The 27,027-nt window shown below is 38.1% G+C and overlaps 1 protein-coding gene and 1 pseudogene across 1 annotated transcript in view; one reads left to right on the top strand and one right to left on the bottom strand.

Annotated features, from left to right (window-relative positions):
• The window catches only part of HIKESHI (heat shock protein nuclear import factor hikeshi), a 43,054-nt gene extending 42,064 nt beyond the window's left edge, over positions 1-990 (top strand). The window contains exon 5 of the mRNA XM_047878693.1: positions 911-990. Within this exon, the coding sequence (XP_047734649.1) occupies positions 911-965 (55 nt within the window). The 3' untranslated portion in view covers positions 966-990. The remainder of the gene's footprint in view (positions 1-910) is intronic.
• A 19,525-nt stretch (positions 991-20,515) lies between these two features.
• LOC125176819 (G patch domain-containing protein 1-like) lies at positions 20,516-23,977 on the bottom strand (annotated as a pseudogene).
• Positions 23,978-27,027: the final 3,050 nt, after the last annotated feature.

Here is a 27,027-nt window from a genome sequence, read left to right as displayed (position 1 = left end):
ATATTAAGGCTTTTAGTAACCATATATATTTTTTGCCTGTGAATGTATTTCTTCTTTGACATTTAAACATATTCTTTTATTGTGGACATCAGCACACATTAACATTGGCATGCCATGAAAAAGTGTACTGTGGAGTTCGTATTGAGGAATATTCTTACCCAAATATTCTGTTATGTAGTAGCCAATTGAGTTGATACAGTCAGGAAAATACAATTGCCTGTGTTTAGGGACCACAATTAAGGATTGTAAATTTTCAAATATTTTAACTTGTAAGTAACCATATAGGAATCTTGAAATACAAAGCAAAATTTTTTCGTAAGTTTAGAAAGTCTTGGTCTAACGTAGACATTGTATAAGGTATCAGGGTGGTTTATACTGCATCCTATACTTAAATGATTAATCAAATTTATTTCTCAGCTTTCCCATATTTCTGTTTTATAGGTATACTTTTCACTTTGAATATCCCAGTGGTGGGATGCATAAGGAGAATTTGTTGAGCAGTGGTAGCATGGTGTAGCATGGATAGCCCTGAAAGGTATTAGGTTTGAGGTTTGTTAAAATGTAGGTATGTGACCTTGAGTAAATTCTTCCTCTCTACTCATCTATGAAATGAGGGAGGAGGAGTTAGATTTGTTTTTTTTTTTTTCCTTAGGTCCCTTCTAGCTGTCAGATTTGCAGAAGATAAAAAATTAATAAAATTTATTATGATTTGTACTCTCTGATACAAGCCAGTCATACTTAACTCACTATGCTTAGTGTCCTTTTATAAGAATAATTAAACTTTCAGATTAATATTTTAGCTTTTTTATCTCAGCTTTTTAGAAGTGACATCTAAAGTTATTTGCTTTTTAACAAGTCCTTTAGTAGATTATGAAAGATCTTAATTTTCTTGTATGTTTTTCTTTTGTAGGTATGAAAACTTTCAAAGACGACTAGCACAGAACCCTCTCTTTTGGAAAACATAATTTGAATAAAATAATTTTTAATGGATTCTGAACTTTGTCATGTTTTGAAGAGAAATGCCTCCATTTAAAAGTGTGAAGTCAAAAGGATCATGAAACCTAAGTTTAAAAACTACTTATTGACTGCAGCTTAATTATAATCTTTATAAAAAATTAAACACATGGAAAAATGAAAATATGACTTCATTAATGAGTTTTTTTCCCTTAAGCTTAAAATATTCAGATGCAAAACACTTTGTTTTGGCTAGGATTTATTTTTTACTTAAAAATAAGGCATATTTACAACAATAGTGTGCCAAATGCCATTGCATTTATAATCTTTCATTTATTTTTATATTGGTTTGCTAGAGTAGTTAACTTAAAATCAGCTATATCAAAGTATGGGAAAACATATCAAATTCACATTCTTACATATGGGGAAATTATTTTCTATTAGTATTTCTTAAGATTACAAGTTTTTCCATTAACACAGGTTGGTTGTCAGTTTTATATCTGCAAATTCATACATGTTTGTTTTTTTAATAAAATTACCATGGTTAATACTGATGAGGTTATATTTAATGCTGGTAATGTTGTGAGGCATTTGTGTGTAGAATATAGGATTTAATTCCTTTGCCTATTAAGGTAAAGCTATTGTGTCTCCAGAAGGGAACCCTTGGCTCATTTATACCGGTGACATCCATTGACCAAAAACTACCAAGATCTCACCCGTAATCAAAGCTATGTTGATTAGCTAGCTGCACCAAAGGAGTCAGACACCAGAGGAACTGTGGGGTATCTCCAAAGGAAGAGTACATACATATAGGAGTTTGGGGCCTCTAGTTAGTTTTTAAACATTTTGGCAAGGATTAGTGAAAATTTGGAAACTAGAGAGTTGCTAGTACAGTCAGTGTCGTTAGAACGCTTGACTATGCAGAGTTCTCATTAGATCGGTTTGTGGTCTTATCTTGAAACGTGTATCTGATTGAGCTAGCAATCAAAGTTTGAGCTTAGGCAATTTCTTGTGTTGTCAAAGTTTGGTAGACTTGCACGTCTTGCAAGTTGTACATTTTTGCAAATTGTAGTTTCTATTTTTTATTTAGTTTTTAATTTATATCCAAGTTAGTTAACATATAGTGCAATAATGATTTCAGGAGTAGATTCCAGTGATTCATCCCCTATGTATGACACCCAGTGATCATCCCAACAAATGTCTTCCTTAATGCCCCTTGTAGTTTCTCTTTCAATTTGTAATTCTCTTCTGGTCTTTATTTGGTCTATGTTGAAGGATAGGCCATTATCTTCTGGAATTGTGATCAAGCCAGATTAATATTTCTCTTTACTGGGTTATAATTGTGTATCAAGAATCTAATGGTAGTCCTTAGTTTCAGGTCTTCATGTTAATAATGGTTGATTGTTGTTGAATCATGTGAGTTGTCATTGCTACACAACAGCATTTAAGACTCAGAACAGAAAGCATCTGCCAGCTGTAACAAAATTACCAGAAGCAAAATGAGTATTCTACTAGAATGCAAAGCCAGGAAGGAGCCTAGGTTACAAAATGCAAGCTACAAAAACATATCTCTAAGTCCAGCTGGGTCTATTCTATAGAGTCAGGTAGCTTCTTTCTTTAGCTTGGTCAAAGACCATTGTACCTGTCTAGTGATCTTTATAGATCTTTATATATAATATAATAAGTACAAACTGCCCCTTGGCTTGCCAAGAGGAAATAGAAGACCATGTCATTTCCCATGACAATCCCGTAGTGAATTTAAGCTGGTTTGTTGGACTTTCACAGCCTGAGTCAAGATTTGAACCACCTTTCCTAGTTGTATTCAAGAGAGTTTGCACTTTGAGAGATCTCCTAAGTAGCCAATTCCTGCTTCATTTTTAAAGGCTCTGGTTATCCTTCCCAAGGAATGCTACACTGGATAAAAAAGGGCTTTAAATATCTGAAAGCTTAAATATTATTCTGTACCACAACATAGGTTTGGGTTTAGGAGGTAGGCAAAAGCCTGGTGTAGACCTAAGTAATCCCTGGTGAGGTACAGAGACTATTAGGAACATAAATAATATTTTATCACAACAGAAATGAGCCAAAAATTGTTTCCTAGAGGTGGGCACATGTCAGTGGAGTTCAGTTCCTGCTTAGAAGTCTGGAAAATCTTTGGAGAAATGATTAGTGCCATGAGAATAGCTCCAGCATTTGTTCCCCTCCCTGGGAAGTCTAGTTCTGCCAACAATGCTCTTACGTAATTCTAGCAGAAGCATTTTGTTGACTTGGAGTAAACTTTTTAGTTTTTATTCAGAATGAAGGCTGGGGCTACTGATAAGAGGAAAACTCAAGAATCAAAGAGACCTTTGGGAGGAAATTGATCTCAGGAGTTTAAAGGAACAGGTATTACCTCTTTTATAGTAGAACTTTATAACAAGAGTAGCTGTGATCTGAGAAAACTGTAACATGGAATGCAAAAAAAAGTTTTGCATTTCTTAAGGTGGCCCAAAAAGACCATAAATGATAAAGATATCTGAGGGCATATTGAGAAAACTTTAGGATTATCTCTAGGAGGTACCAAAATATAATAAGCAAAAGAGGGAAAAAGAACAAAGGTATCAGAAAATTAATCATGGTTTTTTTGCCTTGGGCAGAAGCAGTTCATTTTCTGTTGTCATGTCTTTGACCTGAGGGTTTGATTAGTAGTCTTCCTTCAAAGATCATGCTTCTGGAGAATCCCTGAGAATCAGTGGCTTAAAGTCTGGTGGAGTGGTTGTCCAGCTGTCTGGAGAAGATCTATGTCATTTAGTTGGGAAACATGAATCCAGGAATCATTGTTTTGGACTTCTGCCATGCTAGTTACAATATCTGATAAGCTTATTTTTCATTGAAGGCAGTTTTTCTCTGATGTCTCTTCCAGAATATTAAATTTGCTGAAGACTGAGGATGTTACAGACAGTGATGTTTTAGTAGAATGGAGAGTTGAATTCACGATTGAGGTATAGCACAATTATAAGATTATTATAAATTATTACTATGAGACAACAAAGGTATTATGGACAGTGACAATTTTCGAGGCCTGTAATTTATTCCACAAAGTATATATTTTTTCAACACAGTTATTGTATCAGTCTTTCCATAACCATGAGTATGTTTCTTTTTACCTGAAATACATACAGTCATTTGCTTTGGTGTGAATGTGTATGTTCCCATGAAATTTATATGTTGAAATTCTAATGCCCAATGTGATGGCATTAGGGCCTTTGGGAAGTGATTAGGCCCTGAGATTAATGCCCTTATAAAAAGGACCCTAAGAGAGTTCCTTTGCCCCATCCACTATATGAGGATACAAGGAAAAGTGTGAACCTGCAAGAGGGCCCTCACCTGACCACACTAGGCAACTTTATCTTGGGCTTCCAGCCTCCAGAACTGTGAGAAATAAATTTTTGTTGATTATAAGCTACCTAGTCTTTGCTATTTTGTTACAGCAGCTTGAATGGACTAAGACACACTGAAACATTTTTATTAACACATTTTACTTATGCATATTTTAGGAATGCTGACCTCTTGATTTTTCAGGCTGTTTTTAAGTTCGATTTTTAAAAAATTTTTAATGTTTAGTTTTGAGAGAGAGACAGTGGGATAAGGGCAGAGAGAGAGGGAGACACAAGATCTGAGGCAGGCTCCAGGCTCCAAGCTGTTGGCACAGAGCGTGATGTGGGGCTGGAATCCACCAACCATGAGATCATGACTTGAGCCAAAGTTGGATGCTTAACTGAGCCACCCAGGCACCCCTAAGTTTGATTTTTAAAAAATAATTCTTAACAATAGTTTTGAATTAATTAAAATTTGAAGAATGTCAATCTTAATTTTTCCTATTATCATTTCTTCTATAAAGTGAAGGAAACCCGGAGTGCAGGCAAAAAGACATCTTAACAATTGTATTATGCCTGAATTTGGGAAAGGCAAAATCATAAAGAAATGTCAGAGGAGACAAGGTATGAATAGGAGTCAAAAATATCCAAAGGTAAGAAATAATCTTAACCAGTATCTGTATTCAGTATACTAGGAAAAATACTAATACCACTTACCATCTGTGACCCATGGATCTATTTTTTAAAATGCTTCTAAGTTACTTCTTGAACAAGAAGTAAAAGAATGGTAAGGAACTTTATTAGAATTTTAAATAAGGAGAAAGTAACAAACTAGTTTTCATATTTTCATGGTTTTGATGACACATGTACCTGATAAGGACATTGTCTTCTGAATGTAACTCAATTGTCATGTATGAACCTGGAACATGTTCATCTTGTAAATGCTGATTCTAGATTTCGAATACATCTCGAATAGGTTCTGTGTTATTACTTTCTGGTTCTGGTATCCTCAAAATGTCACACTTGAAGAATTAATTGAAAACTGACAGCAAATGATTTTGTTGACAAGAGAATGGCTGTCTTCTTAGCTCCATGGTTGTAAGACATTTTCATTTTAGACTTATAACTACCTGTTAGAATTGTGAAATAATTTTTTATTCTGTGTCTTCTATTTCTTTCCATAACTTTTGTGTACACATCTGCTTTCCTCACTTGCCTATTTAAAAAAAGAGCTTATTGGGGCGCCTGGGTGGCTCGGTTGAGCATCCAACTTCAGCTCAGATCATGATCTTGCGGTCTGTGGGTTCAAGCCCCGCATCGGGCTCTGTGCTGACAGCTCAGAGCCTGGAGCCTGCTTCGGATTCTGTGTCTCCCTCTTTCTCTGCCCCTCCCCCGCTCATGCTCTCTCACTCTGTCAAAAATGAATAAACAATAAAAACAAAATAAAAATAAAAAAAGAGCTTATTGGGGCGCCTGGGTGGCTCAGTCAGTTAAGTGTCCACCTTCGGCTCAGGTCATGATCTCACGGTTCATGGGTTGGAGCCCTGGTTCGGGCTCTGTGCTGACAGCTCGGAGCCTGGAGCCTGCTTCTGATTCTGTGTCTCCCTCTCTGTCTGCCCCTCCCCTGCTCACACTGTCTCTCTCTGTCTCTCAAAAATAAATAAATAAAAATGTAAAAAAATAAAAACTGTCTAAATTCTAAAAAATAAAATAAAATTAAAAAAGAGCTCATTGATATATAATTCACATACCATCAGATTCACTCAAAGTGTACAATTCAGTGTTTTATAGTATGTTCATAGGTTTGTGTGACCATCATTGATCTAATTTTAGAACATTTTTATCCCCCCCTAGAAGAAGCTCCATACCCATCAGTAGTTAATCCCAGCCTCCAGCCTCCAGTCCCTTCACCAGCCCTAAGCAGCTGCTAATCTACTTTCTTTCCTATGGATTTGCATTTTCTGTTTTTTTTTTTTTTTTTTTTTGTAAATGGAGTCCTAATGTATATGTCTTTTGTGACTGGCTTACTTCACTTAGCACAATGTTTTCAAGTATATCAGTACTTCATTCCTTTTTTTTTTTAAAGGAGATTTAAAAAAAAGAAATGTTTATTTATTTATTTTGAGAGAGAGCTGGAGCAGGGGAGGGACAGAAAGAGAGGGAGAATCCCAAGCAGCGGGCCGATGCGGGGGCTCAATATGGGGATGGAAGGGGGGCCCAAACCCAGGAACTGTGAGATCATGACCTTAGCTGAAACAAAGAGTTGCTTCTAAAAAGGCAAATGATGAAAACAGATGTGAGATTATTTCTTACCTTTGGATATTTTTGACTCCTATTCATACCTTGTCTCCTCTGACATCTCTTTGTGATTTTGCCTTTCCCAAATTCAGGCATAATAAAGTTGTTAAGATGTCTTTTTGCCTGAACTCTGGGTTTCCTTTAATATAAACCAATTAGTGCAGGAGCTTCTGTATATTAAAAAAAATGCCTTACCATCTGATTCATTTGTCTTCTTAGGGTGCCTCTCAAATGAACAATTTTTTTCATATCAAAAATTTCCCTGATTGGCCACTCATAATTCCAAATGGCCTTTGGTAATTTTGTCATTGAGAAAGGTATGTGCAAAAATGAGAAAATAGAGGTCAGAATTCTGCCAAGAGGTAGGCCAAGTGTTTTGCAGATAAACGATAAGACAACAAGGCTGACTTAGATTAAAAGGGAAAGTATTCCTGTGTGACTCTTGGGTCATTTATCAATAGCCTCCTGGCAAGTGGAATATGAAGAGAATACCTTTCCCAAAACCAGTTTTTCACACACAGACAAGACTAAAGAACATTTTATATGGCCTTAATTAAAAAGGTCAAATTTTTACAAGTTTGCCTAAATGCTGCCAGGTTATTAAGACCTTATGAAGTAAGTCATCAGTCCTTGAAAAGGAAGTTTGGAGGACAGATTTAATGGGTCTATTTTTTTTTTTTAATGTTTATCTATTTTTGAGAGAGAGAGAGAGAGAGAGAGAGAGAGAACATGAACAGGGGAGAGGCAGAGAGAGAGGGAGACATAGAATCCGAAGCAGGCTCTAGGCTCTGAGCTGTCAGCACAAAGCTGCACGCGGGGCTAGAACCCAGGAACTGCAAGAACATGACCTCAGCTGAAGTTGGACCCTTAACTGACTGAGCCGCCCAGGTGCCTTTAATGTGTCTTTAACTGTCTTTTGTGAACTCCATTTTTGGACATGCAGCAGTAGTATAGATAATACAGGCAACCGGCAAGATGACTAATGGTAAATGAAAGATTTGTCAGACTTTCACTAAGGGAAATGATTAAATAATCAGCTAGCCAGAGAGTCCCAGGGGAATTTCTTCCAAGGACAAAATCAAAAGCCCAACACTGAAGAACTCAGTGAAAAAATTGGAATTCAATTTCAGCACAAGGTTGACTCTGAGCAAGTGGAAATTAAAGGGATTTCAGATGTGCACACTACTATCCAGTAGAGGGTCCACACCACAATAGCAAGCATCTCAATGGACCTAAACCTATTAAGGTCTACAATATAAAGACCAGTAGGAATAAACTCTTATTCAAACAAAGTGAGGTTTATTAGGGTGCTGAAGCAAAGGAGAATGCACACGTAAGGGAACATTGGGCTTCTCAAATGGGAAGAATTAGGAAGGGCTTATGGTAGCTGGAGTTAATCTTATATTATCATGGCAGGGACACGTTGAAATAGTGGTCTTTAGGGTATTATGTGTAAGTGATGAATCGCTAAGTTCTACACCTGAAACTACTATACTGTAAGTTAACTAACTGGAATTTAAATAAAAATTTTGGGGGGGAAAAACAGTGGTCTTTAGAACACATGAATCCAGGTATGGTTAATTTTACACCAGTTTGTTTGAGGTCTTGTCCTAGAATAGATAGGTCTCTATGAGTTTAGATGGTTTGTTTTGTATGTTAAGGTTTGGTACAGTTTATCTCTTTTGAGAATCATATGTATCTGTTTTGCAAGTTGAAGTTTCTGTTTCAGTTCTCAGTACTCCAAGAAAATACCCATCATTTAAAAAGACAACATATTTGGGGTGCCTGGTGGTTCAGTTAGTTAAGCTTCCGATTCTTGGTTTTGGCTCAGATCATGGTCTCCCAGTTAGTGAGTTCGAGCCCTGCATTGGGCTTCATGCTGACAGTGTGGTGCATATCTCAGTCCCTTTGTACCATTGCTTTTCTATCACCTTCCGGCACCTCTCAACCTGAATTCTGAATGAGTCAAATATATGTGCCTTTTTTTTTTTTTTTTTTTTTTTGTAAAAGGCCAGTGAATGTTGCATCAGAAAACCCTGTAACCATAATCTCTAACTTATATTTTTCAATAAACTCTTTTATTTTATTCACCACACCCATTATTTTATTCTCTAGTTGCTTTTAAGATTTTCCCTTGGTCTTTTGTTTTCAACAGTTTGAAATGATTTGCCTAAGTGGGTTTTGATTTTTTTTTAAATCCTGCTTAGTGTTTTCTTAGCTTCTTGGATCTGCGATTTGATGTCATAATTAATTTTGGAAAATTCTTGGTCTTTATTGTCTTCCAATTTTTCTAGTTTTTTTTTTTTGAAATCTTTCTATAATTCTGTGTGTGTTAGACCACTACTGTTGTTCCACAGCTCTTTTCTGTTTATTTCTAATGTTTATTTATTTATTCTGAGAGAGAGCACACTTGAGCAGGGCGAGGGGCAGAGAGAGAGAGAGAGAGAGAGAGAGAGAGAGAGAGAGAGAGAAAATCCCAAGCAGGCTCTGTGCTGACAGTGGATGCAGGACTCGATCCCATGAACCGTGAGATCATGAGCTGAGCCAAAATCAAGAGTGGGATGCTTAATCGGCTGAGCCACCCACGCGCTCCCATTTGTTTATTTTTACATTTTTCTTTCTTTGTGTTTAAGTTTGGTTATTTTCAACAGACTTATATTCAAGTTCACTAAATTTTTCCTTGACTGTGTCAAATCTACTCATAAGCTGGTGAAGGCATTCTTCATTTCTATTACTGAATTTTTAGTTTCTAGTATTTTCATTCAGTTTTTTCTTATAGTTTCCATCTCTCTGCTGAAATTATCTATCTGATCTTTCATGTTGGCCATCTCTTCTCTTGGAGACTTTAACATATTAATCATACTTATTTTTAATTCCCTTTCAGTTCCAACATATGTGTCATATCTGACTCTGGTTCTGATGATTACTTTGTCTCTTAGGAAGGTAGTGTTTTTTTCTGGACATTTTACATTCTTTGTCATTTTTTTAAATTGAAAGACAGACATCTTTTGTAGGATTAGACACTGAGATAAAAGTCTGTGTGCCTGGAAATAGGCATGTCTATCCTACCAGGCCTTGAGCATAGGGTTAGTGGTTGGGCTGTGTTTTGAGATTACTGACACAAGCTTAAAATTTCCCTAGCCATAGTTTGTGATTTGGGTAGGAGTGGTTTACCAGAGGTTTCCTTTTAATTTTTCTCCATTCTCACATTTATATTTTCTCTTTGTCTTACTTATTGCTAGATGCTAGTTAACTGGCAGGATTGGTGGTTGAGGTGGAGATGTTCTTTGTTCTAATTAAGCTCAGTCTTAGGCAGTCACCATGATCCTGGGTCTTGGGGATGTAGTTTTCTTAGTGTTCCTGCCTCCACAAGCACAGTTCTGAGCCCAAGACAGTTTTCAGCCTCTGTACCTGGGATAGATTTTTTTTCTCCTGTTCTCTTCTCTTGCTGCCGTGGGTTTTCCAAAAGTGACAGTTTTTGTCTGCTGCAAATTAAGGCTTTTGTTCCCTCACTGATAGTGCAGAATCCTAGCAAGCTATTGTCTCCCTATAGCAAGGGCTGCTGTTCCCTCTCCCAAGTTTTGCACAATAAAGAGACCTTCCCAGCATTCTCCAAATCTTTTATGCGACCGCCCAGTGTGGTTCATGGTGGAAAAGCTCGTAACATGGGGCGCCTGGGTGGCTCAGCTGGTTGAGCGTCTGACTTCGGCTCAGGTCATGATCTCAGTCTTGTGAGTTTGAGCCCCGCATCGGGCTCTGTGCTGATGGCTCATAGCCTGGAGCCTGTTTCCGATTCTGTGTCTCCCTCTCTCTCTGCCCCTTCCCTGCTCATGCTCTGTCTCTCTCTGTCTCAAAAATGAATAAAAACATTAAGAAAAACAAATTAAAAAAAAAAAAAGCTCCTAACAGTGTTCAGACTCCTCATGTTTGCAGCTCCAGAGACTTCATCCTTTCTAACCAGTCAACTTAGCTGAACTCTTATCCTTGTTCAGCTTTATCTAGATAAGCCTAGGATTTCTCTTTCTTCCCCACCCTATGCAATCATTGGTTATGCTAAGTACTATCATGTCTTCCTCCAAATAGTTCTTAAATTTGTTTACTTTAAAAAAAAATTTTTGTTTTGTTTTTTATTGTTGAGAGAGAGAGAGACAGAGACAGAGCATGAGCAGGGAGGGGCAGAAGGAGAGGGAGACACAGAATCCAAAGCAGGCTCCAGGGTCTGTGCTGACAGCACAGAACTCACGACCCCTGAGACCTTGACCTGAGCCAAAGTTGGAAGCCTAAGTGACTGAGCCACCCAGGTGCCTCAAATGTGTTTACTTCTTTATTTTTGCATCTTCAGTGCAGTTTAGGCCAGTGGCTTCTCAAACTACTCTACCTACAAATCATCTGGGACGTTATAAATGCAGATTCTGATTCAGTAGATCTGGGTTGGGGCTGCACTTGCAAGCTTCCAGGTGATGCTGTCATTGCTGCTGCTGTTCCATTGACATCATTTTGAATAGGAAGGGTTTAGTCCTTCCTTGAAAGAGTCTTCTAAAGAGTTGCTTTGCTACTTTTAATCGTTCCTTCTTCTAGTCTATTAGCTACACTGCAGTTGGAGTAATCTTTATAATATGTAAATATGATCATCTCAATCCTTAGCTTATCATCCTTCAATAATTTCTCATTGATTTAAGAATGATGTAAGGAATCATTACAGATCCTCCTTACCACTTCAGCTTTATTTCCTAATACTCATCTCCCCACTACCCCAACTTGCTCATGTTCCACCATGTGTACGGCTTGAAGTGGTCTTTGCACATTTTCTGCATGGTTTGCTCTTCTTCTATTCCCTCTGTCCTTATAATCCCTCCATAGGTCTCAGCTTTGATTTCACTTCCTCTAAGAAGCTTTCTTTGTGTTCCCAAGACTACATAGTCTTCTTTTCTTTTTTTTTTTCTCTTATAGCATCCTATGGCATTTAATCGCGCTACATTATTATTGCCTATTTGTCTAGACTAGTGCCTGGTAATTCGATTTCACCAAGTACTAGAAATCAAATTATTAAGATCTACCAATTGAGGTATCAGCCAGTATCACTCATTGATGAACTGAACTACCATCACATACCAGCTTCAAAGAGCAATCAAATTGTCATATCTTTCAGGCTTCTTTTTTTTTTTTTAAATTTTTTTAATGTTTTTATTTTTGAGAGAGAGACAGAGTGTGAGTGGGGGAGGGGCAGAGGAGAGGGAAACACAGAATCTGAAGCAGGCTTCAGTCTCTGAGCTGTCAGCACAGAGCCTGATGTGGGGCTCAAACTCACGAACCTTGAGATCATGATCTGGGCTGAAGTCGGATGCTTAATCGACTGAGCCACCCAGGTGCCCCTCTTTCAGGCTTCTTTTGACTGCTGAAATGACTGATAACTATTTGAATACTGGGTATGTGTTGTATTTTTAAAGGAAAACCACATAAATAATGAGACTGCATGGTATAACTAACATATGTGTTTCTTTTTTTAATGTTGATTTGTTTTTGAGAGAGAGAGAGAGAGAGAGTGTACACAAGTGGGGGAGGGGCAGAAAGAGGGGGAAAGAGGATCCAAAGTGGGCTCTGCTCTGACAGCAGAGAGTCTGATGTGGGGCTCGTACTCTTGAACCACAAGATCATGACCTGAGCCAAAGTTGGACACTTATCCAACTGAGCCACCCAGGTGCCCCAAAATGTATTTCTTGTTTGGAATTTTATTTCCTTAATGTGGTCTGTGTTCTTGGGGTTTGAAAAAATGGAAAAGATAGTGGTAGGTTAAAATCCTTCAAAACTTGGGGGTCAATATGGAGAAAAACAGAAGGAAGAATAGATACTCTGTATAGGTCTCTATCTATTAAAGAAAGTGAATTAGTAATAACCTTCCAAAGCAGAAAATGCCAAGCCCAAATGGGTTAACTGTGAGTTTTACAAGAAAACATTTAATGAAGAAATTAATACTGAGTATCTACAGTCTCTCCCAGAAGATAGAAGCAGAGGGAATACTTCTGAACTCATTCTGAGGCCAGCATCATCCTAACACTAAAGACATTACAAGAAAAGAAACTACAGATCAATATCTCTCATGAAATGAGATGCAAAAATCCTCAATAAAGTATTAGCAAATTAATTCAACAATGCATAAAAATAATTATATGCCATGACCCAAGTTCGATTTAACCCAGTTATTCAAGGCGGGTTTAATATTTAAAAATCAATTGATAGAGCAGAAATCAATGCTATTGAAACCAAAAAAACCCGGTAGAACAAATCAATGAAACCAGAAGCTGGTTCTTTGAAAGAATTAACCAAATTAATAAACCACTAGCCAGTTTGATCAAAAAGAAAAAGGGAAGGACCCAAATAAATCAAGAATGAAAGAGGAGAGATCACAACCAACACAGCAGAAATGCAAGCAATAATAAGAGAATATTATGAGCAATTATACGCCAATAAAATGGGCAATCTGGAAGAAATGGAAAAATTCCTAGAAACACATAAACTACCAAAACTGAAACAAGAAATTGAAAATTCGAACAGACTCCTAACCAGTAAAGAAGTTGAATTAGTAATAAAAAATCTCCCAAAAAACAAGAGTCCAGGGTGAGATGGCTTTCCAGGGGAATTCTACCAAACATTTAAGGAAAAGTTAACACCTGTTCTCTTGAAGCTGTTCCAAAAAAATAGAAATGGAAGGAAAATTTCCAAACTCTTTCTATGAAGCCAGCATTACCTTGATTCTAAAACCAGACAAAGATCCCACTAAAAAGGAGAACTATAGACCGACTTCCCTGATGAACCTGGATGCATTGTTGAGGAACAAGGTATTAGCCAACTGGATCCAACAATACATTAAAAAAATTGTTCACCACAACCAAGTGGGATTTATACCTGGGATACAGGGCTGGTTCAGTAACCGCAAAACAATCAATGTGATTCATCACATCAATAAAAGAAAGGTCAAGAACCACATCCTCTCAATAGATGTCGAGAAAGCATTTGATAAAATACAGCATTCTTTCTTGATAAAAACTCTTAAGCAATTAGGGATAGAAGGATCATACCTCGAGATCATAAAAGCCATATTTGAAAGACCCAACACTAATATCATCCTCAATGGGGAAAAACTGAGAGCTTTCCCCCTAAGGTCAGGGTCAAGACAGGGATGTCCAGTCTCACCACTGTTCTTCAACATAGTATTGGAAGTCTTAGCCACAGCACCAGACAACACAAAGAAATAAAAGGCATCCAGATCAGCCAGGAGGAAGTCAAACTTTTACTCTTTGCAGATGACATGATACTCTGTATGGAAAACCTAGAAGATTACACCAAAAAAAAAAAAATTACGGAAAACACTAGAACTGATCCATGAATTCAGTAAAGTGGCAGGATATAAAATCAATGCATAGAAAAACCTATACACTGAAAACTATAGAAAGCTTATGAAAGACATTGAAGAAGACACAAAAAAATGGGAAAATATTCCATGCTCCTGGACAGGAAGAACAAATATTGTTAAAATGTCAATACTAGCCAAAGCAATCTACATATTCAATACAATACCTATCAAAATAACACCAGCATTCTTCACAGAGCTAAAACAAACAATCCTAAAATTTGTATGGAACCAGAAAAGGCCCTTAGTAGCCAAAGCAATCTTGAAAAAGAAAACTAAGGCTGGAGGCATCACAATCCCGGACTTCAAGCTGTATTACAAAGTTGTGATCATCAAGACTGTATGGTACTGGCACAAAAATAGACACTCAGGTTAATGGAACAGGATAGAGAACCCATAAATGGACCCACAAACGTATGGACAGCTAATCTTTGACAAAACACCAAAGAATATCCAATGGGATAAAGACAGTCTCTTCAGCAAGTGGTGCTGGAAAAACTGGACAGTAACATGCAGAAAAATGAACCTGGACCACTTTCTTACACCATACACAAAAATAAATTCAAAATGGATGAAAGACCTAAATGTAAGACAGGAAGCCATCAGAATCCTTGAGGAGAAAGCAGGCAAAAACCTCTTTGACCTTGGCCACAGCAACTTAGCACGTCTCCAGAGGCAAGGGAAACAAAAGCAAAAATGAACTACTGGGAACTCATCAAAATAAAAAGCTTCTGCACAACAAAGGAAACAATCAGCAAAACTAAAAGGCAATTGACAGAATGGGAGAAGATATTTGCAAATGACATCCGATAAAGGGTTAGTATCCAAAATCTATAAAGAACTTATCAAACTCAACACCCAAAAAACAAATAAACTAGTGAAGAAATGGGCAAAAGACATGAATAGACACTTCTCCAAAGAAGACATCCACATAGCCAACCAACACATAAAAAAATGCTCCACATCACTCATCATCAGGGAAATACAAATCAAAACCACAGTGAGATACCACCTCACACCTGTCAGAATGGCTAACACTAACAACTCAGGCAACAACAGATGTTGGCGAGGATGCAGAGAAAGAGGATCTCTTTTGCATTGTTGGTGGCAATGCAAGCTGGTGCAGCCACTCTGGAAAACAGTGTGGAGTTTCCTCAAAAAATTAAAAATAGAACTATCCTATGACCCAGCAATTGCACTGCTAGATGTTTACTGAAGGGATACAGGAATTCTGTTTTGAAGGGCCACATGCACCCCCATGTTTATAGCAGCACTATCAACAATAGCCAAAGTATGGAAAGAGCCCAAATGCCCATTGGTGGATGAATGGATAAAGAAGATGTGGTGTATATATATACAATGGAGTATTACTTGGCAATCAATCAAAAAGAATGAAATCTTGCCATTTGCAACTACGTGGATGGAACTAGAGGGTATTATGCTAAGCGAAATTAGTCAGAGAAAGATAAAAATCATATGACTCCCCTCATATGAGGACTTTAAGATAAAAAGCAGATGAACATAAGGGAAGGGAAGTAAAAATAATATAAAAATAGGGAGGGGGACAAAAGAGAAGAGACTCATAAATATAGAGAACAGAGGGTTGCTGGAGGGGTTGTGGGAGGAGGGATGGGCTAAATGGGTAAGCAGCATTAAGGAATCTATTCCTGAAATCATTGTTGCACTATATGCTAACTAACTTGGATGTGAATTTAAAAAATAAATAAAATGAAAAAATCAATTGATGTAATCCATCATATCAGTAGGCTAAAGAAGGAAAATCACATAATCATTTAAATAGATACAGGAAAAAAATTGACAAAATCCAATACTCGTTCATGATAATAACTCTCAGCAAGCTGGCAATAGAGGGGAACATCTTCAATTTGACAAAGGACACCTACAAAACACCTACAGCTAACATCATACTTAATGGTAAAACACTAGACGCTTTCCTACTAAGATTAGGAACAAGGCAAGGATGTTGCCTCTCACCACTTCTTTTCGGTTGTACTGGCAGTCCTAGTTAATGCAATAATACAAGAAAAGGTATACTGATTGGAAAGGAAGAAATAAAACTTTTTGTTTGCAGATGATACGATCATGTATGTAGAAAATCCAAACAAATTGACAAAACAAAACCCTTGGAACTACTCAGTGGTTATATCAAGGTTGCCAGATACAAGATTAATATACAAAAATCAGTCACTTTTCCATATACTAGCAATGAGCAAATGGAATTTGAAATTAAAAAACACAATGCCATTTATATTAACACCCTCAAAATGAAGTACTTAGTTATAAATCTAACAAAATAAGTAAAATATCTATATAAGGAAAAGCACAAAACTGTGATGAAAGAAATCAAGAACTAAATAAACAGAGAGATTACATGTTCATGGATAGGCTGATACAATGTTATCATGTCAGTTCTCCTTAACTTGATCTATATGTAGATTTAATGCAATCCCATTAAAATACAAGCAATTAATTTGGTGGGTATCAACAAACTGATTCTAAAGTCCATATGAAGAGGCAAAAGACTCAGAAGAGCCCATTCAGTGTTGAAAAAGAGCAAAGTGGGGCGCCTGGGTGGCTCACTCAGTTAAGCATCCAACTTCAGCTCAGGTCATGATCTCACAGTCTGTGAGTTCGAGCCCCATGTCAGGCTCTGTGCTGACAGCTCAGAGCCTGGAGCCTGCTTCAGATTCTGTGTCTTCCTCTCTCTCTGCCCCTCCCCTGCTCATGCTCTGTCTGTCTCTGTCTCAAAAATAAATAAAAATGTTAAAAAAAATGAAAAAGTGCAAAGTTGGGAACACCTGGATGACTCACTTGGTTGAGCATCTGACTCTTGATTTCAGCCCAGGTCATGATTCCAGGCTTGTGGGATTAAGCCCTGTATCAGGATCCACACTGAGCATGGAGCCTGCTAAGATTCTCTCTCTCTCTCTCTCTCTCTCTCTCTCTCTCTCTCTCTCTCTCTCAGTTCTCTCTATCTCTCCCTCCCTCCCCCTTCTACCTCTCCCCCATCCCCTGCTCATGCTTTCTCTCTTTCTAAAATAAAGAAAGAAAAAGAACAAAGTTGGACAACTGACAGTGTCTAGCTCCAAGACTTACTATAAGGCTACAGTAAGACAGTGTGGTATTGGCAAAAGACTAGACAAATAGATCAGTGACACAGAATAGAGGGCCCAGAAATAGACCCATATAAATATAGGCAACTCATCTTTGGCAAAGGAACAAAAACAATACAATGGGGCAAAGATAGTTTCTTCCACAAATGGTGCCAGAACAACTGGTCATTCACACGCAGAAAAGAATCTAGACACAGACATTATACCCATCACAAAAATTAACCTAAAATGGATAATAGACCCAAATAGAAAGTATGAAGCTATAAAATTCCTGGAGGACAACAGAGGAGAGAATCTCAATGACCTCAGGTGTGGCAATGACTTTTTTGATACAGCAAAGGCACGATCCATAAAAGACTTGATAGTTGTCAGCAGTCATGTTGACTCTGTTTCCCTGTATCAAATATATTCTTCTCCCTATGTTCCAAGATGATAAAGAGTCCGTGGGCAGGGAGCAGGAATTTGGCTTTTGGTCTACTTAACTCTTTCCCTTGCTCTGTACAAGAGCAGAGCTAGACCTAACTGCTAAGCCACAAGGTGATAGAGTATCTCAGGAGAGATTCTCCTTGTTTCTTTGTCTTTTGGACAAGCCACTCTTCAACCCACAAAAGAAGAGTTTTAACCCCTAGTTTCTTTTTTTGTCTCATAAATTCTCTTGCATAATATCTTCATTGGAGTATACATTTGGTCCTTCTTTTCTCCTCCATTTGTCTTTGCAGAGAGAGAGGTTCTGTAAAGTGGGGGAGAACAAGGGGAGTCCATTGAGTGCCTCCCAGCTGCAGCTGGTCTCCTCTAAAATACCTCAAATTAGTATGCTACTATGAGGATTGATTTCTATTCTAGGACTCCCAATCTAATCTACATTAGAAATGTCTAATTTTCCTACTGGCATTTGCCCCTTTCTTTTTCTGATTTGCATTTAAAAGGAACCTCACCTTAACTGCACGTAGCTCTGCTTAAGCTACCTGACTAACTGAAGCTAGGATTTAAGTGTTTTTCCTTAATGCTCAAGTTTATTCTCTGATGAATGAATGGGAGGATGTATAGCCTCATTTTATGCCACCACACTGGTCTTTTGGTTGTTTTACAAACTTCTAAGCAGACAAGACCACAGGTAATGGCTTGAGATAAGGAGAAGGGAGTTATTGGAAGACTGTTAGGAAGTTTACGGAGTAAGGGAGCTGGGAGACTCAGACTTGGAAATGGGCAAGAATCAAGGGGCTGTGGAGGGCATTAGGAACGCTGGCACTTATTGTAAAGCAGGATAGTGAGGAGGGCATGCCATACCTGCAGTGCACATCTTCCAGAGTTTTCTGTTGTTTCTGACACTGGCTTAACAGTCTGAGCCCAAGAAAGAGCATCTGATAACTAAGTTTGGGTCACATACCTGGCCCCTGACCCTGTTGAGTTAAAGAGGGCAAGGATCTGTTTCCTTCAGCTTCAGTAATGGAATGTGGTCACTAGGAATTACTTTCCCACCAAGATTACACACAGTCCGGATGTATGCATTTCAAAAGGAAATTTGGATGCTCTCAGGGCTGTCAAAACAAAACAAATGCCAACTAGAACTGTGTTTTCAAATGGACTAGTTGAAATGTAGGAGAAAGGGCTTAAGAAGTGAGGATGAGGGGCGCCTGGGTGGCGCAGTCGGTTAAGCGTCCGACTTCAGCCAGGTCACGATCTTGCGGTCCGTGAGTTCGAGCCCCGCGTCGGGCTCTGGGCTGATGGCTCAGAGCCTGGAGCCTGTTTCCGATTCTGTGTCTCCCTCTCTCTCTGCCCCTCCCCCGTTCATGCTCTGTCTCTCTCTGTCCCCAAAATAAATAAAACGTTGAAAAAAAAAAATTTAAAAAAAAAAAAAAAAAAAAAAAAAAAAGAAGTGAGGATGAGAGGAAATAGGGAAGAGGGTAAAAACAATGGGAGTAGTTAGAAGAGCAGGAAACATTTCACTCAAGAAAAATTATTTTTTGGCAATAGGTACATCAGCGTACAAGTCACCATGGCTTTTTTTGTGTCCATAACATGATCTTTAAAGCTCTCTGAAAGCGCAGAGTATGGGAAGCACATCTTGGTGACGTAGAAATATGGTCACCCTCTTTCACCACCAGAGGGTGCTTTCTGTGTAAATAGTATGCTGTGGATTCTGGGGATATTCCCAAACACCCACTGTTTATAAAGTGCTTTTATGTAACAGTCACTCAAGAAATACTGAGTTGCTATTGGAGATGAGAAATGTGATCCCAGATGAGAGACACCTAACCAACCCATACAGATATGGAGGCCAAGGTTTCCTAATAACATCTCTGGCTTGGGCACAAGGACCTTGTAGAAATTAGAAGGGGAATTTAACCTAAGATGGAACTACCAAAGAGGTAGAGAGGCTTGAGAAAGCACAGTGCTTTCTAGGAATCACAAGTGGCGGGATGGGAATGTAGAGAGGGAGAGTATTATAGATAAAGGAAACAGGATAAACAAAGGTGTCCAAAATGTGTGCATAAGTTTAGATTCAACTATGGCTATTTAATTGTTTAGCTTGTTATCTGACTCATCTCAATTTTGCATCCCGTGACCAGAACTTGAGCAAATGAACTGTTTTGAATAATTACTCTGAATCTGTCCCTTGGAATTTCCACTGCTTTCCTTAGCCAATTCTTGTTCTCCAGCTTCCTCATTTTTCCATGCTTTATTTTTATGTGCTAGAGCTGTATTAGAAGGAACTCATTGCAAAACAAGTGTTGTATTCAAATACACAGAACCTCAAATGCTTATGGAACACCTACACTGTATATATAGAAGAATAAGAAAAAATCTATACCCTATAGTACTGATGCATTCATTCTGCTTGTATCTTATTCAGTGGCTCAAGCAATTATTATTGTGTCCATATGGTATGTCAAATACTGTGTTAGCACTTTACATCTGTTCTCTCATTTAACATGGAGTTGCATGATTCCCATTTTACTGATGATGAAACTAAGACTCAGAGAAATTAAGTCTTGCCCAAGGTTTTCAGAATAGAAAATTAAAGACCTAAGACTTAATTTTCCATTAAATATTACCATGTCTGTCTTCTTTATATCATGCAGGTCTCTGTTTGAATGTAATCTCAGAGAATACTTTCCAAATAGCTGCCTCACTCTGTGTTCAATTGTCCCGGCTTATTTTTCATTGTAGTACTTACTCTTACATTATTTAAATTTTGTCATTTGTATCTCCCACTAGACTCTGATTCCTGTGAGTTTGATCTCTTGGCTATATTACTTACTGTTTATTATAACGCTATGCATAATACAGCCTGGCACATAATAAGGAGCTGAGCAAATTTTTGTTGAAGGATTGACTCTCAAACCCAAACTCAGCCACTATTATATGTGGTGTTTCTAATAGGTTAAGAAGATTTCATTTTTAAATGCCCTGATACCAAAGAGTGTGGTGCACAGAGCTTGTGAATGCAACGTGCCAAATAATATGTAAACTGCTGGTCCATACTTTTTAAAATTAGAGTTTAATTTGCATGTAGTAAGATAAATCTTAAGCATGTATGTATTTTTTTAGAAAAATTCCATTTTAATTAAACTGTACAGTCTGAATTATTTCCTCTGACGCTGAGGTTAAAAATAGAAATCAATTTCTGCAACCTTCCAAAGCAGCCTTTGAAATGTCAAGGTTTTAAAAATTATTTTATAGCATGAATTTACATATAAATACAAACTGTACAATGTATTAACTTAGCAATCAACGAGCTTCCATCATGGAGAATATCTGGTACTGGGACAGGCCAGGGCAGAATTCAATTGCTGCCGCCTTAGTGGAAGACTTTTCAGCCTTCTCAGCAGTTCGTGGGGTGACAGGTCTACAGTCCCTTCTTCACCACTCGGGCTGTCACTGCTGTTGGTACTCTCAGAACTGCTGCTCTTCTCCGAATTTTTATTCTTTTGCTTGACTTTGTATTTGTGCTTCCGGTGTTTCTTTTTCTTCTCTTCCTCCATCTGTGCTCTTTCTTGGTCTTCTGTTTTTCTTTTTTTTTTTTTTTTTTATGTTTCTCTTTCTGAGGTGCCTCAAGTTTCTGATGAACATTGGGCCAGAAGATGGGACGTAGTTGTGGGCCGAACACTTCTCTTTCATCTATCTGCATCTTTTGTATCAGAAAGGAAGGTGCGGGCTCCTGGAGGGCTGCCAGCTCACTAGCATGTGCCATGGATTATGTTTCCATTCAGTCAGTCTCTTGGGAGCTTTAGAAGTCAGCCTCCCTGGTACCTGCCTGATCATCCTCATTGTCGCCTTGCTCATCCTCAGAGGATGAGGACTTCTCATCGGAGGAGCTGGCAAAGATGGCTTTAAATAAGTCCATGGATGGGCGGCTCCCTTCTCCTTCAGTCTGTGAATCCACACCTTTGCTTTCATTCTTATTTGAGAGTGATTCCATCACATGCTCTTCCTCTTTGATTACTAAAGAGCTGGACTCTTGTTTAGGTGGACCAACTTTTGATCTAGCCAAACTTAAAAATTCACTAATGGGATCTTTTTTCTTTTCTTATTTAGATGTATCCCATCTTGATGGTTTTTGTGATTTGTCGGGACCTCAGTGTTGCGGCCCTTTTTCACTTGCTGCTTGAGTTGTAGGTGAGGAAGTGGTCTCTGGGAGTGTCAGAAAGTTGAAGACTGAGAATTTGTCACATTTGACTCTTGGTAAGCCAACCAAAGTTGAATCTGGATAAGGGTCAGGGACATGAAACCTCTTACACAGAAGCTTGTCAGGATGCCACTCAGATGTGTCTCGGGTAAGCTTCCCGAACGGCTTCAGCTTCACAGCTGACTGCTTGTCATTGACATCATTCTCTTGGTCTTGAGGGACTTCCACTTGATCTGAATCGTCGTCCTCCTTGGCATGCATGAACCTGGAGGACAAGGTCAAATGGGAAGACACATACAGCAGGGCTGCCCAAGCAAACTTATCCCGCTCGTGGCCTCGCTCCCATTCTGTCATACTGGGGTTCAGACAACGTTCCAGGGCATCTTTCTGGAAGATTCCTATTTATTAAATTAGATTCCCGTTTCCTATTTACTAAAAACTCTTATTATAGTTTTTGTTTTTCTGGATCTTCACGAAAGGTTTGAAGTTGCTGGCTCTTGTGGTGGCTGTCCTACCACTCAATGCCATGTGCCATGAGCAGGGCCCGACGTCCAGAGAGGAGGGCTGGGGTCTGTTGCTTGAGGCCTTCTGGGCCAGACTCCTGGCCTTGAGTTGAGCTGCTTTAAGGTCAGTTACATGCTTCATTTCTTTGATTCTCTCTTTATCTTTTTGGGACAGAAACTCTAACACTGAAGTAGATGAGCCTTGAATGGGTGTTTCTCCCAGCAACTCCACCCACTTGGAGGCATTCAGTTGGAGCCTACTGTGTGTCCCTGGGTTAAGCATTGGCTTTCCAGCTGACTCTGACAATACCTGAATTAAGTGGGTGTTCTCTAAGGTTTCAGCTACCACAGGTCTGAAATAATGTACTGGTTGATAGTCTCTTGGCGATTCAGGTGGTGGGGAAGTGTTTTTAGAAAATAAAGGTTTAGAAGCCAAGGAAAATCCATCCAAAATTTTGCTAATGTATCGAAGATCTTTCTTTGATTCTTTCTGACTTCTATACTGCCTGGGTGCTGTCCAGCCATAGAGTCCATCTCCAGGCTCCTCATCTTTCAAAATGGTGTCATATTTGGATAAAGTTTCTGTGGCATAGATGTCATCATCTTCCTCTTCCCAGGGCACTAACACCAAAAGCCTGGCCTGAAATTCCCAGTTTTCTTCCTTTATTCACTCCAGTCTCTCCAAGGAGATCGCGGGCTCCCTCAGGTCCCGCACTGAAAAGATTAAAATGTTTTCCTGAGGTTCCAAACAATGCTTGGTGGGGATCCAGGCCCTTGTAAGCCAATCCATGCACATTATCTTTAGGTGTGAAATCCACAGGTGTGATGTCTTTGGGTGCAGAGGTCACATTTTCAGGCACATAGTCATTGTCTTCATCCTCAGATCCTTCAGAGCCTCCAGGGGGTAATGCACAGCCATAGAATTTTACTCCAGGATCAGGTTTTTGTCAGTGAGGTCTTCTCTTTACTCAAGGGCCAATTCCTTGTCCTTCCTTCCAACCCATTTTTCTTAGCAATTCAAAACCAGTACATAATTTTGTTGGTGTTATGAGGTCATCAAGGAGAGTAGCCCCAGGAATAGGGGAGTAGCAGTTGCTAACTGCCTGGCCTTTTCTCGTATTCTATCTTTGGTTTCGGAAGCAAAATCATCCATGGTGACAATCGCTTTAGGTGCTATCCCAAATTCAGTAAGATCCTCTTCATCTATAAAGTCTTCAGGATCAAGAACAGATTTGTCTGCTCTGTTCTGTCATGAAGACATGAAGGAAGAGGGCGTCCATCCTTCTTTTGAGCCAACAATGTTGAAGTACCCAGCAGAGAAACCTCTGCTAAAGGCCCCATGAAACTGTTTATACCTTCCTTTTTCATCTCTGACAGTCTGATCCTGAAGAGGAATTGGTTTCTTTGGTCTTTCACCTTCCAGCGGCTCCAGGTCCATCCCATAGCTGACCAAGTCCTCTTTGCTGTCACTGCCCAGCACCACCATCCTGCTCCCTTCTTCAGCATGTGTGTATTTTTACAGATGTTATATGCTTGTGTAACCACTACCCAGGTCAAGATACAGAACATCTTTAGCCCCTGAGGGAAGTCTCTTTTATTACCTCCCAGTTGATATCCCATCTCCCAGAGGTAACTTTTTTGACTACTGTCACATAAATTAGTTTGCTGGTTCTTGAGTTTTATATAAATGTAAGCTGTAGGTTGTACTTTTGCATTTATAATCTTTTGGATAAATGCAAATCATCTTTTGGGTAATATTTTGGAGATTTATCTATGTTGTATATTTCAGTAGTTTATTCTTTTTTTATTATTGTGTCATGTTCCATTGTATGAATATACCACAATTTGTTTATCCATTTATTTATTTATTTTTTTAGAGAGAGGGTGAGTGTGAGTGGGAGAGGGGCAGAAAAAGGAGAGAGAGGGAGAATCCCAGGCAGATTCCATGCTGTCAGCACAGAGACCAACATGGGGCTTGATCTCATGAAGTGTGAAATCATGACCTAAGCCAAAATCAAGAGTTGGACACTTAACCGACTAAGCCACCCAGTTGCCCCCCATTTACCTTAAAAATTTTTTTTCAAAATATTTATTTATTTTGGAGACACAGAGAGCGTGAGTGGAGGAGGGGCAGAGAAAGAGGGAGACACAGAATCTGAAACAGGCTCCAGGCTCTGAGCTGTCAGCACAGAACCCAATGCGGGGCTCAAACCCATGAACCATGAGATCATGACCTGAGCCGAAGCCGCTCAACCAACTGAGCCACCCAGACGCGCCCCCCCACCCCCCATTTACCTTTTGATGGATGATGTTCAGAATATTGCTAGTTTTTGACTATTAGAAATAGAGCTGCTATAAACATTCCTGAACAAATTTTTATAGACACACACACTCAATATGTTATTTTGGGGAGGATATACTTAGAAGTGGAATTGCTGCATTATAAGGTACGTGTATGTTTAGTTTCCTTTTTTACCTTTTGTATATCATGGATACAATCCTTTATCAGATGTATCAGACATACAGACTACAAACATATTCTCTCAGTGTGTAATTTGCCTATTCAATTTCCTGATGTGTTTTGATAATAGAAGTTCTGAGTTTAATGAAGTCAAATTTATCAACTTTGTCTTTTAAAGTTAGCACTTTTTTTTTTGTCATGTTTAAGGAATCTTTGCCTACCCCAAAGTTGTGAAATTACTTTCCTTTGTTTTCTTCTAGAGATTTATTTTTACACTAAGGTCTGTGATCCACCTTGAATTAATTTTTGGGTTTGGTGTAAGGTAGGGTTTACTGTTTTTTCTTATGAATTTGTAATTTTTGAGGCACCATCTAATGAAAAAGACTATTATTTCCCTGCCGAATTGTACTGATACTTTTGTTATAAACCAAGTGAGTCTGTATGTAGAGGTGCATTTATAGACTCTGATTTGTTACATTGGTCTGTTTGTCTATCCTTGTACCAACACACCAGTCTTAATTGTGCAAGTCTTGAATTCTGATAGCATAAGTCTTCCAACTTTTTCGTCTTTAAGATTGTCATGGCTGTTTTAGGTTCTTTGTATTTCCATATAAACCTGAGATTCAGCCTGTCAGTATCCACCAAATATTCCTGCTGGACTTTTGATTGGGTTTGCACTGAATCTACACATCAAATTGGGAGAAACTGACATCACAATATTCATGCTTTTGATTCATAAACATGATAGATAGCTCTGCATTTATTTAGGTCATTTTTAATTACTCTCTATAGTATGAACTTGCAATATTCTGTAGTTTTCGATATTAGCCTTATGTAATTTTTCTTAAATTTGTTCCCAGATATTTTTATTCTGCTGTAAGGGATATTTTTAAAAATTAAATTTTCTGATTGTTTTTTGCTTGTATATAGAAATATGATTTTTTAAAATGTGTTGACCTTATATCTAGAGAGCTTGTCAATAAGCTTCACTTATTGATTCTAGTAGTTGATGTATTTTTGGGTTTCTGCCTTTACAATCATATACATATAATATAAATATTCTTTGCAATCATATATATGATATAAACATATATCTTACAATATATAAATGACAAACATCTTACTTTTGTTTTGAATGTTATGCCTTTTGTTTCCCTTTCTGATTTTATAGCACTGTCTAGGGCCTTTAGCACAATGGTGAATACATGGTTGTGGATATCCTCATCCTGTCTTTGACCTTGGGGAGAAAGCTGTGCCTATTTCACCGTTGCTAATGATGTAGCTATAGGGTTTATTAGTAGGTAATCTTTTTAAGATCAAGGATGTTTCCTTCATTTCTACTTTGTTGATTTTTTTTCTAAAATCATGAAAAGTATATTTGGTTTTATCAAATGAGCTTTCTTCACCTATTCTAATGATTGTACTTTCTCACCATTTTTTTATTCTGTTAATGTTAATCATACTGATGGAATTTTTAAATGTTAAACTATCCTTTTATTTCTGGAATAAGCCACTCTTGCTTAAGATGTATCATGAGTTGTTTTTTTTTTTATATCCCTGGAATCCTATTTATTGATATTTATAAAGGATTTTTACATCCATAGTCAAAGGAGATACTGTCCCCCCACTCCCAAGGGAGATGCTGGCTTATAATTGTTCCTTTTGTAATTTTTCTTTTTCTGTTTTTAGGTTTTGGTATCAATGTTTTGCTGCTTTTAAAAACTGAGCTTAGAAGTGTTCCCTCTTTTTTTCTGTTCTCTGGAAGAGATTGTGTAAATTTGGTATTATTTCTGCTGTAAATATTTGGAAGAATTCACCATTAAAGCCAGGTGGGCCTGGTATTTTCTTTTCTTCTTTAAAATTTTTAATTACAGTATAGTTAGCATACAGTGTTGTATTAGTTTCAGGTATACAATATTGTGATTCAGTAATACATTACACAGTGCTCATCATGATAAGTGGACCTTTAATCCCCATCACTTATTTCACCCATCTCTCCACTAACCTCCCCTCTGGAAACCATCAGTTTGTTCTCTGTAGTTAAGAGTCTGCATTTTTTTTTGACATTTTAAGTTTTTATTTTAATTCCAGTTAGTTAATACACAGTGAAATATTAGTTTCAGGTGTGTATTCAGATAAGTGATTCTACACTTACATATAACACCTGGTACTCATCACAAGTGCACTCCTTAATCTCCATCACCACTTTCACACATCCCCCTACCCATCTCCCCTCTGATAATCATCAGATTGTTCTTTATAATTAAGAGTCTATTTCTTGGT

Source organism: Prionailurus viverrinus, chromosome D1 (assembly GCF_022837055.1).
Source record: "Prionailurus viverrinus isolate Anna chromosome D1, UM_Priviv_1.0, whole genome shotgun sequence".
NCBI lineage: Eukaryota > Metazoa > Chordata > Mammalia > Carnivora > Felidae > Prionailurus > Prionailurus viverrinus.
This window is presented reverse-complemented; position numbering and strand designations above follow the sequence as displayed.